The sequence below is a fragment of the Homarus americanus genome, unplaced genomic scaffold (assembly GCF_018991925.1).
Source record: "Homarus americanus isolate GMGI-L3 unplaced genomic scaffold, GMGI_Hamer_2.0 scaffold16889, whole genome shotgun sequence".
NCBI lineage: Eukaryota > Metazoa > Arthropoda > Malacostraca > Decapoda > Nephropidae > Homarus > Homarus americanus.
Genome location: NW_024725586.1, coordinates 446,447 through 462,342, shown reverse-complemented (window position 1 = coordinate 462,342; position 15,896 = coordinate 446,447). Strand labels below are relative to the sequence as shown.

Genomic DNA, 15,896 nt, shown 5'->3' with positions numbered 1-15,896 from the left:
TCTGATTCTACCAGGTATTGAAAAATAAAAAATCTTGAGGTCTGGTTCACTATTATTTGAGAAAACTATATACATTTATCTATAAAAATAAGTAATGGTGATATAGTTATGTTGTTTATGACATAAAACAAAGAGCTCCAGATAGAGAAGACACTTTTAATTCTCAGAACATGAAACCTTCTACAACTGTATCATAAATTCTACACTGATGGATAAATATCAAAGTGGTATCATAATTCCTTTATTTTCTTACATGGAGGCTCCTCAATTGTGTCGGCATCTTTCAGCAAGACTTCTAATGGCAGCCGCACACTAACCCGCATCATTATCTTGTTTGGCGCAACCTTCCGTATGTTCACTACTTCCTGGACATATTGCCGCAGACCTCCAAAGCTATTTTGAGACTTAGTTTTTGAAGATTGTTCGGTGTTATTCTCAACTTGTTCATCACCGGCCATTGTATGTTCTTTCAATGGTTCATCTCCCTTGTGTAACATCTGTTCAACATAACAGGGATAACCTAAATGTTCAGCCACCATACCTAAGGCTATATCTTCTGCAACATCACTTGTAAACATGTAAACATGAACCATTGGTAAAGTAGGGTTGTGTGGTATACCTTCAACATTGTGATAAAGTCCCACAAATGCTGAAAGGAACTCGACTGCAATGGCTGGGAGGTTCATTGTAATATGTATATCATTACAGAAATCTGAATCTTGCCACTTTTCCAAAAGGTCAGATTTTAACACAGATTTTATGAATTCATGTCCATCTAGGTTATAACATTTGACTCTGTCCTTCACTTTGTTTGTTGCACAGTTCTTGACTAAAGCATCGTACGACACGGGGTTAAGGTCGTTCGCCCAAACCAAACACTTCCTTCGTCCTGCTGGAATGGCAAATGGTCCTATGCCCGCCATGACATCATAAAGAACGTCACCTTGTTTAAGTTTCTTCACTATACGTTCGTGCTCGGTTGAGAGTCGAGGGTTCCAGTACACCTTTGCAAAGTCTAGTGAGTAAGTGCAACCATTTTCTTTAACAGTCACTAGAGTATCTCCAGCGCCTGCCAAAACTTCCATCTGGAAATTTCTATAAGTGGAATCAATGTTGTTGGTTTTATTAACGACCAAAGAAATATTAGGAATTTTATCCAAAAACACCTGCCCGATCAAGGCCTTGTAGGGAAACATATGTTCACGAAGGTTAAGGTGAAGGATGTGTCCGATAATTGAGTAGCTCTGAGCACCTTCTTGATTGTCTGGTAGTACAGCCTTCAATATATCTTCAGCTTTCCAGTTTTCATAAGAGAGAGTAATTTCTTTAGAGAGGAAAGTAGCATCTCCTTCATTACAAATGTTCCCAAAATCCTCTTCAATATCCTCCAAGCTCCTCACCAACAATGGGTTAAGGAGCACCACTCTCTTATCTGGATCACTGTCGTCACTTCTAACAGGTTTTAATTTGTCGATCTTGAGTAAATGTTTTTTAAGGCATTTGAGTGCACTGTTGATTTTACTGTTCTTTACAATCACGTGAGGAACAACGATTTTCTTTTGGAATAGTTCTTGATTAAGGTCAGTCATGCCTTTCACACTAGCTGGGGGCAGAAGGAGACTTACATCCATATTTTTCCTGAGAGAGCGAAGAGAAGAACTGAACTTAAAGTATTGTTTCAGATCAATAAAATCTTCTGTTCTCTCAGTACATAACAAGTGCTTGTGTAGATGAATAAGCTTCCTGGGTGTGTATTCTAGGCAGGGCTGAGATGTAAGTAATATGAAGTCCAGTGATGCTCTTACACCAAAATACCATCTGTTATGTGTGAGGGTGTAGCAGGCAACCCGGAGAGCTCTGAAATGGAAGTAATTTGATATTGCTAATTGAACTGTGCTAAGATCTGTCACCTTTGCCAACAAGTAACATTTAAAATCTAGTGACTGTACACCTAGTTACATTATTGATAATTTAAGGCAAATAAATTCAGGTGAAAAAGAAAATAAGATTTAACTAAGGAAGAATCTTATCAAAGGAAATGAAGACTTTATTTTAATTCTTACTCTCGTCATATTTACAATCATTTCTTTTGTTAGCTGGGTTACATTCCCAACATATTGTACGGTAATATTACAGGAACCAGTGTTTTCTAATGTAGTCTTCAACAACATACTTACAGACTTTAAAATTTATATTTTTTACAGAATCACTGTATCTCATCATCTGTTCCTAGCATGCTGGTCATATATATACAATACAGTACAGTCTGAACCGTGATGTAGGCACCTTCAAGGACACTTAAACTATCATAATGTTTTCCTCTTGTACGAGGATAAAGGCAACTATACTTAACTTTTTGTCACAGGTTCTGCAATATCACCATAGCTATCCTGCCTTCTCATTTCTAAATGGTCAATTGTTAATTTAGGTAAAATTATCGTTTCAGCCACCCACCTATTTCAAATGAAGGTCAGAATCGTTCAAAATACATAAATAAACAAACACCAGAAAAACATATTTTCAACCTAACCTTAATGATAACAATGCCTTAATTTCTATCTCGTAAAAGAAAAGTCAATGTCTAATTCCACAGGTGTAGGCCAAGAATGACATGAGGAGAGGCTGTAAGAAATAACATAAGAGTTAGGACCTTGACAAGTGAGACTACAAGAAACTGTGCAGCATGGAGAGATGCCATCAGGTAACAGTGGCTAACCTACACAAGCGAGGAAAATGACCATAAAGTGACCATGATAACAGAACTTTTAGTGGTAAATATTCCTTCATTGGCTGTTGTCAGGTTTTAGTATAAGTTTATTTTAAACGTTTTTCGGTGTAATACTCAAATCTGACCTTCATTTTATGGAATAATATCACTGTTTCTCTATCCATACCCCCATCATAAATAAATACTATAAAAAATAAGTAATTTATTATCTAAGGTACAACACTAACAGGTGAACTCACTCAAGCATGTTAGTTGTGACATGGACGCCTTTTGACCAAACCTCCTACACATATAGTCTTCTTACTCTCTCTAACTTTACTTCGTCTTACAGTATAGTCTTAATAGTTCACCCCAAACTGCCAGTTGACACTAACTACCGGCCACTCGTCCATGTGTGTGTGCGTTCGTGTCCGTGAATCCGTTGTCGTTGTTGTCGTTTTTGTAAGTAAATCCATTACCCCTTTAGTTGCCTTGAGGCTAAAGACGGTTAATGTTAGAGAAAATGTATAATTAGAAGAATATTAAACTATTTTTCAAGTGATATGAGTGTCTAAAATAACCACAATATGTAAATATATATAAATAAGGTTAAAGTTAAGGTCTGGTCGTGTATTATCATAGATAGAATAGAGGGTAGTTTGAAAGTTGTGTTCGTGGTACTCTTCTAGCATTAGCCAGTTCAAAATGTCAAAAGCAATGTATTGTTCATCATTAATGGTTATTAAAGTGTTTGATAATAACTTAAATACGAACAATAAATAATTTTAAATTCTTCATATGAATTTCAACTTCAATCTGTCTATTATAATACTATTTTCCTACATAAACAAACAATCTTTATATATTTCTTTTCTACTGATCACTTAATTAATTTAATATACTTAAATAATTTTCTTAATATAAATAAATTTTATAAATATTTAACATATTTCTCAACATTTAATAATATTGTCTTTGTTCTCACCACAGGAACCACCGTGTCAGTTACTCTTGTTCCTCTACAGTTCAAAACAAGACTTGGTCCAGGTGAATAAGTTTTAGTTAAGTTTATATATTTTTGTCGTGTTATATGTATTTTAATATAGCATAATACCCTCATTATTTGTTTCTACAGTTAATTAAAATAGTAATAGATGCGGAAACATGATTTAAATGGTGTAAATAACATCAGTTGGTGAGGTGGGCTGTGCCTCGTATATATGGGAGTTAAATGGTTTATTATTTCAGTAAATTCATTATAAAACTTTACAATGATTTAGTATATATGTAGATCGTGCAAGTATATATACGTACTGTGTAAACATTTGATGGGTTAACTAGTTCAATAAAACCTTGGGTGGATATATGACCGTGAACCAGCTACTGGCATGAATTTATTATAATCAAACCTAATATAATGTCATAAATTATTTGGACCATTCTATCTACCCTAATCAAGGATCCGGCCTGATTAGGGTAGAGGTTGTGTTGGTTTTTGGCAATTTTCTGTTTTTTTTACACATATTTCTAATACTCAGAGAAATAACGGTGCACTACTGTATAATTGACCTTCCCGAGACACTTTTCTTCTATGACGTTTCTCTCACAAATGGCCTAACCTAACCATACCATCTAACCAGAGGACTCCGCCCCCTTCCCTGGACCCCCCCTGGCATATTATAGGTCGTTATCAATGGAAATGTCGAAGAAGGAAAGTGTCTTAGAATTGTCTAAGTTATTGATTACAACCAAGAATTTGGGGTAAATGTTAATAGAGTTGCCACTGAACTATATACTGTATTTTATATTTTGTTTCCATTTGTCCTTTATATGTACTTGTTTGTGTATGTGTCCAGTACCGTATCATAAATCTAATAAAATCATCACTCAACTGTTCAATAGTAAAAGGAACAAATCACTTTGTTCCTGCTGAAATCATTTACCAATATATTTTATTAGTGGTTTTTCAATTTCCTGAAGTTTGGTTATCACATCCTAAGTAACTCTGTCCAAAGTTGTTTTCTCACAGCTCAGCATCAGGATCACAAACTACAATTACATTCCAGCAGTAAAAGTTCTGTAAACAAAATCCCCCAACCACAAGTGCAATGGTGCATGTTATTACTCATTAGCTTCACCATTCTGGGCTGACAGTGCCATGGGAAGGTATTGTGGGGGGTTAGTATATGGCTGTGGTGATTTACTAGGTCTTGTCCAAGGATTTTGAACTACCCAATTGGCAGCCCTTAATACATGGAACTGCCTGGCCACAGGATGTTTCAGAAAATAGGAATTAATTTACAATCTTGTCGTTTATATTCCCTCAAAACAGTGTCCATTATGTGGATGTAAGTGACCTGTCATTATTTTACCAGTAGAGGTGTATGGTAGCTTCTCATACTTATAAAAACAATAATCTTCTTTTCAGACTGTCACCATTAATAGAGTAATGTCAGATAAAGGATCTTCAGCTACTGTCGGTAATTTATAACAATGGAAAACTGGGCAGTTCCAGGTGAAAAGAACATTCTAGCAAAGAAGCGTCACATTCAAGATGATTGTGGTAATCGTGACACTTCTCCACCCAAGGTTATGACCACGCCCAGCAGGTCAAGAGGTAGGACTCCTGAACTAAAGGATGGTGCCGGGTCAGTTAGTGAGACCTCAGCTGAAGATAGAAAAGCCAGCAGAACCCCAGGAGAGGATAGGAACACCCCCAGAACCAGGTCAGCCAGCAGAACCCCAGCACAGGATAGGAACACCCCCAGAACCAGGTCAGCCAGCAGAACCCCAGCACAGGATAGGAACACCCCCAGAACCAGGTCAGCCAGCAGAACCCCAGCACAGGATAGGAACACCCCTAAAACCAGGTCAGCCAGCAGAACCCCAGCACAGGATAGGAACACCCCCAGAACCAGGTCAGCCAGCAGAACCCCAGCACAGGATAGGAACACTCCCAGAACCAGGTCAGCCAGCAGAACCCCAGCACAGGATAGGAACACCCCTAAAACCAGGTCAGCCAGCAGAACCCCAGCACAGGATAGGAACACCCCTAGAACCAGGTCAGCCAGCAGAACCCCAGCAGAAAGGGGAAGTACTATTAAGAAAAAATCATCCTACGGAACTCCAGTGCTAGAGAAGAGCACAATCAAAACACAGTTGTTTAAGGGAAGTCCAGTACAGGTGAAAGGCACCAGTAAGCCAGGATCTCTCAACAGAACTCCATTAAAGCAAATAGTTACTGGGAAGAAAGGGACCCCAGTACTAAGACAGCCAAGATCAGTTAAAGAAAGTACATCCCAACAAGGTACTGGTAAGACTAGAACATCTAACAAAATTCCAGTATTACAACGAGGTACTGCCAAGAACAGAACTCGGGTACAAAAACAGTCAAGCACGAGCAAGACAGGATCATATAAGAGAACTGTAGCTTCAGAGAAACCTGTTAGTAAGTCATCAGCCACACAACAAAAGAAAAATTTTAATAAAATCACGACACCACGGCAGAAAAAAACTGCTGGAAAAATAACAACATCAGATGAACCTCTTGGGCAGAATGAAGATATCGGGGAGAAGAAAGAATCTGACAACTCAACGATAAATGGCAGAATTACAACAAAAGGGGAGATGTCTAATTGTTCAGATGAAGGCAAAGAAAACAGCGATAATGGTAAAGTTGAGAAATCAATTAATAATGAAAACATGACAGAGGTAAAACAGAAAGAGGTATTGGAGGAAACAAGTTTAAGTGAAAGAAAGAAGAGACGAATCAATGAGGATGAAAAAGAAAAAGTACAAGAGGAATATCAAGTTCAAGATACTGAAACAAGGTCTCAGACAACAGACACATCACAGGAGGATTCGGGACAAGATTCCTCAGTGGAAGCTGTGGCGCCATCTGTTAAACAAGGCATTCAAGCAGAGGTGGAGAAAGTGAAGAGAAGGAGATCTACAATTGGACGAGGAAGGAAATCTATCCAGAGCATTGGGGGAAGGCAGTCTCTCTGTGCTGCTCTACCTGCGTTGAGTCTGGAAGGTAAGGTTCTCAAGTTGGGCTCAGTTTATAGTTGAAAATATAACTCTTTTTTACTGTACTGTATATGAAACATTAATTCAGAATCATCTTTTTTATGTTTACATGATCCATAAGGTTTATTGTAGGAAATAAAATTAACAAGAATTAAAGTAAATTAAAATGTCACCAATTCACTAGATCTAATGGCTTTATATAATTCAACTAAATATTCATGATGTTCATAAAACAGTTGTCTTAACTTATTTTATTATGAAAGATATACAATACTCAATACAGTAGTAAATGTGATGGTGAAGACAATGATGAGTTCTTTTTATTGCAGACCAAATTAGCAAAATTGACCAGGGACTGCCCTGGTGTTCCAAAGTAAGTCATCTTATTGATATTAGCATCAGAGAGGCGATGCGAATCCTGGGGGCTCGTTGTCCCGGAGACAAGTGTGTGTCGGAATTGAGGCACGACATTCTACTGAAATCAGAGGACCTGGCTGGAGAAATAGCATATAAGATCGCTGGCCTTCCCTTAGTCGCTGAAGCTCCCCTACCTAACACATCATCATGCACAGAGGATGTAACAAGGTGTGGTGTATTATCCCATAGGAGTTTTTTAGAAATATAAATACAAATACAATAGAGTATTGATGAATCATAGCAACAGTTGTATAGTTTAATTTGCAAGTGGGAAAATCTTATGTATAATTATCTTTCCAGCTCTTCGGTTCCAAATAGTGAATTATTTGATTCTTCGTCTGTAACTCATACTCAACATATTCCATCCAGATGTTATGGGGTAATGGTATTGTTCTTTAAGGATAACCTTCCATTTTCCTTCTTGAAAAATTAAATAACTTGACCTTTTATTTTATGGTCTGTAACATCCCCCATGAACCAATGACTGCCGTGTTCTTAGTCATATAAGTATGGGCCCCATTACTCATATGGCCTTCACCCCATCCTTCCCTCTCTTCTTGGTCTACCCATCTCTTGCCTTCCATCCTCCACTTTTAAATTACATATACGCTCTTCCAGAAAATCCCATCCCAATACATGCATTCCACCTGAGCCATTGTGAATCAGTTCTCGATCCAACATTTCTTTCGCTTCCACAGCTTCTAACATCTGTATTTCTTATTCTCTGCAAGCTGTAATGTTCATCTCACATGTTGCTCTCGAGTATTTTCTTCTAGTTTACTTCTCTCTCTCTCCTTATTTCTCCATCCTCGTCCTCGTCCCACATGAAGCAGTTCTGTATCTCCGTTGTCGTTGTTGTTATTATTATTATTGTTGTAGTTTACCTGTTATTATATCCACTGTATAGCAAGGACCATTGTAGTTTTGTTATCAATATTTCTATTACTGGTACTGTAGTTATTTTATCATTCGGATTTGTTTTCAGCATGAGCAGAATGGCAGCGTATAAAAAGAAGACAAAAGAGCTGGAACATGAATACAAGACGTGGAAAACTCTGTTGAAAGAGAGGAAGTTGGCTTGTCAAGCTGCTCAGAGGTGAACATAGATCTTTCATTTTATTTTAATTCTCTCATCATTTTCTCATATTCTCTCTTTTGACATTTATCTATCATCCTTACTTGTTCAGCTCTTTAAGTACAGTAGATGTAACAAGAAGCCTCAAAAATAATTAACATAACTTTTAATCTTATCAATGTAAGTTATTTTTTTATGTATATACAGTACTATTATCATTATTGTAAGTCGCCAAATTTTGTCATCGGTTGAAGTCAAAAGATTAAGTAGGAAAATACTAAAAATGGTACACAAACAGTTTCTCCCAGGAACTAATTGTGTTAAAATGTTTCTTGTATTAACATGTTGGTATTAAGGTTAAACGATAAACTTCTTAAAGCTCTTAATGTCCTCCTAGGGAGTTCCTTGAAGCAAAATCAGGAGAGACAAAAATTGAGGAAGAGCAAGCCAATCACCTGAGCTCTCCACTGCGGATCATCATAGCCAGTCGACCAAACTATCAACAGTATTTACAGGTTCAGTATAGTATAGAAACATCCTTGTTACTAAGATAAAATAACATCCTCTGGGATGCTCTACCTCAGAAAGTAATGTTCAGGATGCTCAACTCTTGTGACAGATTCACTGTTGTGCCAGGCAAGGCTGAAAATTAGATACCATTTTGATCCACACAGCATTCTGAGACACTTGTGACTGATACTGAATGTATATGAGCAAGTTAATCATCAAATATCTAGCACAGTACATATAATGTTGCCCAGTTTGATATTGTTAAATTCTTTCTTTTGGTTATATTACAAGAAATCACGAGATAATTATTTCCATTGAAAATATATGAATCTCCGTGACAACATTATGTTTCATCTTGTGTATTATTTATTACTATGGGAACATGAGACTAGCATAATAAAGAATGATTGACTCAAGTATGTGATAATTTCTTGGTTGTTGACTAACTTCTATTTACACGACCAGGAGGTGAGGACAGTGCGAGAAAAGGCAGTGTTGAACATGCAAGCAGTGAAGGACAGAGTACAAGCTCTCTCTGGTTTTATCACAGCAACCAAAGCTCAAGCCAAGAGTTGCTGCTCTGCTGTTGGTGAGTTGTGTTGTTTTATTAATGAAAATATTAAAAGTTTTTGTAGTAGTAAGGGTGGAGAACCACATTTCAAGATCTGCTCTGTGAATTTGTCTGCAATTTACAGGTGAGATTTGTATTTTCATTTATTTTTTCCTCAAAGAACTAGAACCATTAGCTTTTGCCTTTAAATGACAAGTGTATTTCAAATTTAGACCAAATGGATGTTCAAGGGCCATCTTGTTACTAAATAAAATACTCTTAAAGTCTTAATTCTTACCACAAAGTCTTAGTAGAAGCCAAGTGAAAGTCTCCTTGGTCTTTGTGATACTGTATCTGTTGTCATGCCTTTAGTGTTTCTCCAAGATCAAAGAATAACTATCAGCTCCCTCCGGACCCATTTACCACTGCCATTCACTTATTTTAGCTGCCTTATCAGATGTATTTTGATATGTCATTCCATCTCCACAAGTCCCAACATACAGAATACAATACAGATCTTTCATTTCAAACTACAGTACAGGGGGACACACACACATACATACATACATACATACAGTACATACATACTTGTCAATCGTCATAAATTGCTTGATCATTCTTTCACATCATACATAGACACTGCAGCTTCCTGGATATAAATATTTTACCCCATCCTTATCAGCCATGACCTGTATTATCTACTATCCACTAATTAGTAATGTAATCTTTTTATCAATATTTCACTATCCACATTACCATAGCAAAGACCTGTTAGCTCATAATGTAGTGTCATTGTTTTCAAAAAAAATTTTTGACTGTTATTTGTGTGGTTTTTTTTCAGAAGAGATGAGTTTTGGATACTTGAAAAACCAGCCAACAAAAACATTACTTGCTTCACTGCTACAGAGCCACATACCTGCCACTGGTGACTGAAGTATGAATGTGGCTATGGACCTGTATGAAGTAATTCTTTTATGGGGATCAGCTGTTAGTGTCAAGCCTGTTTTAGCACCAAAAATGCTTTGTACATTAACATCTTAACTTTTATGTCTGCAAATGCTTAGGTACCATTACAGTGAGTGAGGGATTGTAACCATAACCTTCCACTCCTAACATTCTCGGGGCTTCATCAGTTCTCCCAGATTTTGTATCTCTCTGAAGACCTCAACTTTGGTTTGATTCATTCATCCCAGTCCCTGCCTTCCCCTGGCCATATTACCATCAATTTTACCTATTTATGTCCATGAGAATATGAAGGTAAAACCGGGTCCTATAGTCACTGCTGTTTGTATGAGAAAGTTTGGATACAACACCCTACATACTGATCTTTCAATACACAAGAGGTAGTATGGTTGATATTACACTTAACCACTTTCACTTCTCAACTGTAAAGTTAGGTACAATATCTATTTATGGCTGAGGGATCTGGGAGTGCCCCCAGGATCGAACCAGCACCAGGAGTCAAGTTTTGTATCTACTAAGCTACCACCTCCCCTGGGAGTATGACAGTAACTAAAGACGTCTGTGATGATTAACTACCAATGTTGATTTACTGTGAAGGTTGACACATTCATCAGTGAGAGAGGTGGCATTCTACTTGTGTTACAGTTTTGTGTTACCATGAGAAACAGCGGTACAGTAGTTGCTGGCCAGATGGGCCCCGGCCCTACTGTGTACCAATCTAATGTACTGTACAGTTGCTCACATATGTATTGTTCCTCACTTCACAGATGATTCAGTACATGGAGCAACACTACAGTGTTAGTTAAGGTACCCCTACCCCTCCACCATACCTGAGTTGGGGTGCCATGACTGTTGCCACATGTATTGAGGTGCCTGTGAGAGGAGGGACATTACATACACAGGCAACTGTACCATAACAGTGGGATCTAATAGGACTGGTTTCCTACTAGTGAGATAAGGATAGGTTGGGGTCCTGTAGAAATATTCTGTATGTGCCGTATGTGAGTCTTTAGGAGTGTGATAACTTCTTGGTTTATATTGGGTTGTTACATGATGGCAGTCATTGCCATAAAATCTTAGGAAAATACAGTACAGTATATATTGATATAAGATGCTCATCTTTTTTATATGTTTAATAAATATTTGGAAGTAAAAAATTTTAATTTTCTTAAATAGTCATGATGAAAGACACAGTAGTTAATACCTCTATGTGAAGATGGTCTTTAAAGATACAGTACCTGTAACTTGCTACTTAATAACACCATTTATGTTTGCTTCTTAAATCTTTATTCATGTACAGGTATTTGTTTTCCTTCACCAGCCAACTGTAACACACATTAATATACACTTGTCTTACTGTCTCCTTTTAATATAGCAAATAGATTACTTTCATAGAAACTTATGTACATTTCTTTCTCCTCATCATATATAATTATACAATACAATACAGTCTGAATAGAGAATAATATGAAATAAAAAGGCTTTAAATTATGGCTTGGATTTACTGTTATCCTTTTGAGTAATGTAAAAAAAAAATATCACGAAATATTGACTATTTCAATCAATCAAGAGTACAGTACTGTTCTCATATCTTAGGGCTGGTGACCACAGTCCTCCATTCTAAATGTTCGTGGATTGTTTTTACCAATGTTCTAAAGGTTTTGTCTCTGGGGACTCGGTTTTTAATTTCATTCATCCATCCCGGTCTCTGCTTTCCCCTGGCCCTCCTACCCTCAATTTTGTCTATTAAAGTTTGTTATTATTCACTCATTAGTATTTATATGCGCATAGTAATATATACTTTTTCTTTTTCTGTACATTTCAAGTATTTCTCAAAGTTTTTGCTAACCTTAGTACTTATTCATTTGTTTTCCTGTCAGTGTAAATTATTCTTAGCATTTGTCTACAACCACATTTCAAAGGCCTCCAACTTTCTGGTATTTGCTGAAAGTGAAATCTGCTTCTGACCCATCTTGTTCCTTCTGCTGTTCAGTTTTATCAAGTTAATGTATTTTCTCATTCTATATCATAACACTAAAGCGTTTAATCTCATTTTTCAAACATTTCTTAAAACTTTTGTCATTCTGTATCTCTTGTCCACCATTATTCGTGATTTTCCATCATTGTATACATGTACCCAGCCATCCAAGATACCACCAACAAAAACTGAATAAATAACATTGATTTTAACCTAATATAATCATGGTAACATCACAACAAGATCTCAGATCACTTCAAGAAACAGTATTTGATCATATTAATACTGTATTGCCTTGACTTGCAGGGTGTCTTATGAGAATTGTTCTTTGTATGTTGAAAAGTTCTTGCTATCAAAACAGAAGCAAGGTTAAGTTAAAATGTTAAAAGAATATTGATACATCTGTCATGTTCTGATGGCATTAGTGAAACAGGAAGTGGTGGTAAGTAACAGTGGAACAGGAAGCGGTTGTAAGTAACAGTGGAACAGGAAGTGGTGGTAAGTAACTGGAACAGGAAGTGATTGTAAGTAACAGTGGAACAGGAAGTGATTGTAAGTAACAGTGGAACAGGAAGCGGTTGTAAGTAACAGTGGAACAGGAAGTGGTGGTAAGTAACTGGAACAGGAAGTGATTGTAAGTAACAGTGGAACAGGAAGTGGTTGTAAGTAACAGTGGAACAGGAAGCGGTTGTAAGTAACAGTGGAACAGGAAGTGGTGGTAAGTAACTGGAACAGGAAGTGATTGTAAGTAACAGTGGAACAGGAAGTGATTGTAAGTAACAGTGGAACAGTGTGGAACAGGAAGTGGTGTAAGTAACAGTGGAACAGTGTGGAACAGTGTGTAAGTAACAGTGGAACAGGAAGTGATTGTAAGTGACAGTGGAACAGGAAGTGGTTGTAAGTAACAGTGGAACAGGAAGTTGTGGTAAGTAACAGTGGAACAGAAAGTGGGTGCAAGTAACAGTGGAACAGGAAGTGGTTGCAAGTAAAAGTGGAACAGGAAGTGGTGGTAAGTGACTACTTTTCAGAGTAGGTTTATAGCCATTGGATCTCAATTGAAATATAAGGGAATTATGGGTTTTATAGTGGTATCCAACACATATAGTCACCTTGTTTACCCACGTCATGTCACTCATACACTAACCAGCTCCAACAATTGTAAATAAAACTCTTTAACTGATACCAGACAATTCACATCGTCGAAAAAGATAAAAATACGAGTGTTTTATTTCTAATCAGATTATTCCTTATCGACACTAATGTAACGTCTAGGTCGGGCTGAGACAGCAAATTTGTGTCTCTTCAACCTTGATGCTGATAATATTCGATAAACACCAGCTCAACTGTTGTCATGATAACGTCCAGGTAAAAGACGCATGAGTGTGAAACATGAGGTAACTGATGTCCTTCAGATACAAAACTACATTTCAAAAGTTTGTTGTATTACTTGTTATAAATATCGTGCAGGTGGATATGAATTGATAGCTATTAATTATGTTAGTTAAGTGCATCATGTGTACACTTCACTTAAATATTTATAACTACACTATAATCGCCCAAGCAGTTAACGAGCAGGTTCAGGTACATTCAGGAGCCGGTGCATGCCCAATTCTTGCCAACAGTGTGTAACGAGACGTGACCGATCGCCCAAGCGGCTAACGAGCCGATCAGTGGTGAAGAGGATAAAAGTAAAAGTAACAATATTTTTACACTATGGACAAATAAGTAACAGGTTTTTAGGGTATGGTGTGTTTGTCTGTCTGTCTGTCTATTCGTCCCCAGAAGCCAAAATACTTATGATATTTTTTTATCTTGCACGTGTTTACTGTCAATCACAAGTGCATACGTGTACAGTAAACAGCAGTGCAGTTTGACGTAATAATTACCCACGCTGCAGCTGTTGTTCACTTCTGCTGCTCCACATTTACACTAACCTACTCTTACAGTCACACAGCTAAAAGGAATATTTATAAACGAAAGATAGATAGATAAAGAAGGGGGAAGGAAAACATGTATACAGATAGGAAGATATTGTACGTCGATTAACAAACAGATACAGACTGACTTACGGATAAATAGATAAAAAGAAGTAAGAGAGATATAAAGATAATTAGATATAGAAAGGGATAAATGGATATAATAAAGAGAGCTATGAATAGACTGAAAGAGAGAAAAATTATTGGATATTTTGAGTCACCGAAATTGTCAAGTTAGGTGTAATTTCGTTGCCATGTTATTTTATCTTATTTCTGAGTCATCTAAGTTCAACCAGTTAAGGACAGTCTTATATCTTCACTGACGATCTGTGCAGCATCTCTGAATGAGGAGGTACAAACTTGGTTAAATTCAATAGTAATAAAACTCAGTATTTACCAATTACTCTTTCTAAATTAGATGATCTCCCACCAATTACATTTCAGGACGCTATCATTCTGCCAAATTCTGAAGTAAATATGCTAGGCCTCACCATTTCCTCCAATATGTCCTGGAAATCATACGTCCTTAATATAGCTAAAGCTTCCTCCCGAAAGTTGGGAATGCTGTACAGATGCCGTAGCTACTTCACTCCTGAGCAGTTGCTCCAAGTATATAAGGGATTCATTTGTCCTAACTTGGGGTACTGCTCTCATATCTGGGGTGGCTCTTCTTCTGTCCAACTATTAGATAGGGTGGAATCAAAGGCATTTTATGTTATTAACTCTCCTCCTTTAGTCGACAATCTTTCTTCCCTTTCTCTTCGCCACAATGTTGCTTCACTCTCTCTCTTTTACAGGTACTTTAACGGGCAATGTTCGGTGGATTTGGCATTCTGTGTACCGCCGGCCAGGCCGTGGGTTCGTGCACTCGTCTTGTCCGCGGTGCCCACCGTTTCTCTGTGGATGTGGGTCACACGAGAATAACCCGTTATAGTACCTCCTTCTTTCCTCACACAGCCAAACTGTGGAATGCTCTGCCTTCTGTGTTTCCATGCTCTTACAATCTGTCTCACTTTAAAAGGCTGGTTTTCCGGCATCTTCGTGGTGTAGATTAACACAGTATAACCTTTTTCTTCTCTATTTTCAATTTCCTTCTGTTATTATTTTTTCGCCCCCCAGACCCCGTTGTGGGTCGTTTGACCTGTGCCCGGGTGGACTAATTCCCGTAAAAAAAAAAAAAAAAAAACGAGAAATATTGAGCGAAACTTTGCGAGTCTACACTAGGCTACTGTTTTTTCCGGTGTAAACAACTTTATACCTGTTTGGGTTATATAACTTAGACCTACTTGACAACAAAACAAGTCGTAAGTTAAAGCTCGGGCATTTAGTTAAATCACTTAATTGTTTAATACTGTATACTGTACATGCTCTGTCTATATACATTGTATTTTCCCTCACTGCCTATGTTTATTATTTGTTTACCTACACTATCTAGTATATACATATTGAACCAATGTGAACTTATATTAATATTTTACTGAATAAATATTTATCTATATACGATTTTAGCTTTAAAGTATTATAGTAGTGGATTCCTCCACTACAATAATCCACACATTAGTGTATGGTTATTATAAATTGGCATCAGGCAATAAAAAGCCACTATGGTTGTGTGTATAATTACGCTTGGGTGAAATAGCATTGTAGCACATGTGGACATTATAGAACTTCTCGAAATAGCTTTATGGCAT

At 37.2% G+C, this 15,896-nt stretch overlaps 2 protein-coding genes across 4 annotated transcripts; one reads left to right on the top strand and one right to left on the bottom strand.

Annotated features, from left to right (window-relative positions):
• Window positions 1–37: 37 nt before the first annotated feature.
• Window positions 38–3,144, bottom strand: LOC121865253 (tRNA (guanine(37)-N1)-methyltransferase-like). The gene is made up of 2 exons (XM_042364614.1): window positions 2,968–3,144; window positions 38–1,857 (listed from the first exon to the last, which is right to left on the bottom strand). Exons 1-2 carry the CDS (start codon window positions 2,973–2,975, stop codon window positions 231–233), a joined length of 1,635 nt encoding a protein of 544 aa, XP_042220548.1. The 5' UTR covers window positions 2,976–3,144; the 3' UTR covers window positions 38–230.
• Window positions 3,145–3,701: 557 nt separating this feature from the next.
• Window positions 3,702–11,742, top strand: LOC121865252 (neurofilament heavy polypeptide-like). Of its 3 annotated transcripts, XM_042364613.1 has the most exons (8): window positions 3,702–3,754; window positions 5,136–5,410; window positions 5,459–6,743; window positions 7,066–7,321; window positions 8,139–8,249; window positions 8,626–8,743; window positions 9,204–9,327; window positions 10,130–11,742. In XM_042364613.1, exons 2-8 carry the CDS (start codon window positions 5,201–5,203, stop codon window positions 10,219–10,221), a joined length of 2,196 nt encoding a protein of 731 aa, XP_042220547.1. In that variant the 5' UTR covers window positions 3,702–3,754; window positions 5,136–5,200; the 3' UTR covers window positions 10,222–11,742. The 3 variants fall into 3 exon arrangements, with proteins under 3 accessions (XP_042220547.1, XP_042220546.1, XP_042220545.1); XM_042364612.1 differs by having other exon boundaries at window positions 5,136–6,743; window positions 10,133–11,742; XM_042364611.1 differs by having other exon boundaries at window positions 5,136–6,743.
• Window positions 11,743–15,896: the final 4,154 nt, after the last annotated feature.

Bases quoted from the DNA above. Each gene is read 5' to 3' on its own strand.
- LOC121865252 (XM_042364611.1), top strand. From the start codon at position 5,201: ATGGAAAACTGGGCAGTTCCAGGTGAAAAGAACATTCTAGCAAAGAAG. The intron at 7,322-8,138 runs GTGTGGTGTATT...ATTTGTTTTCAG, and splicing joins TGCACAGAGGATGTAACAAG to CATGAGCAGAATGGCAGCGT. The intron at 8,744-9,203 runs GTTCAGTATAGT...TTACACGACCAG, and splicing joins ACTATCAACAGTATTTACAG to GAGGTGAGGACAGTGCGAGA.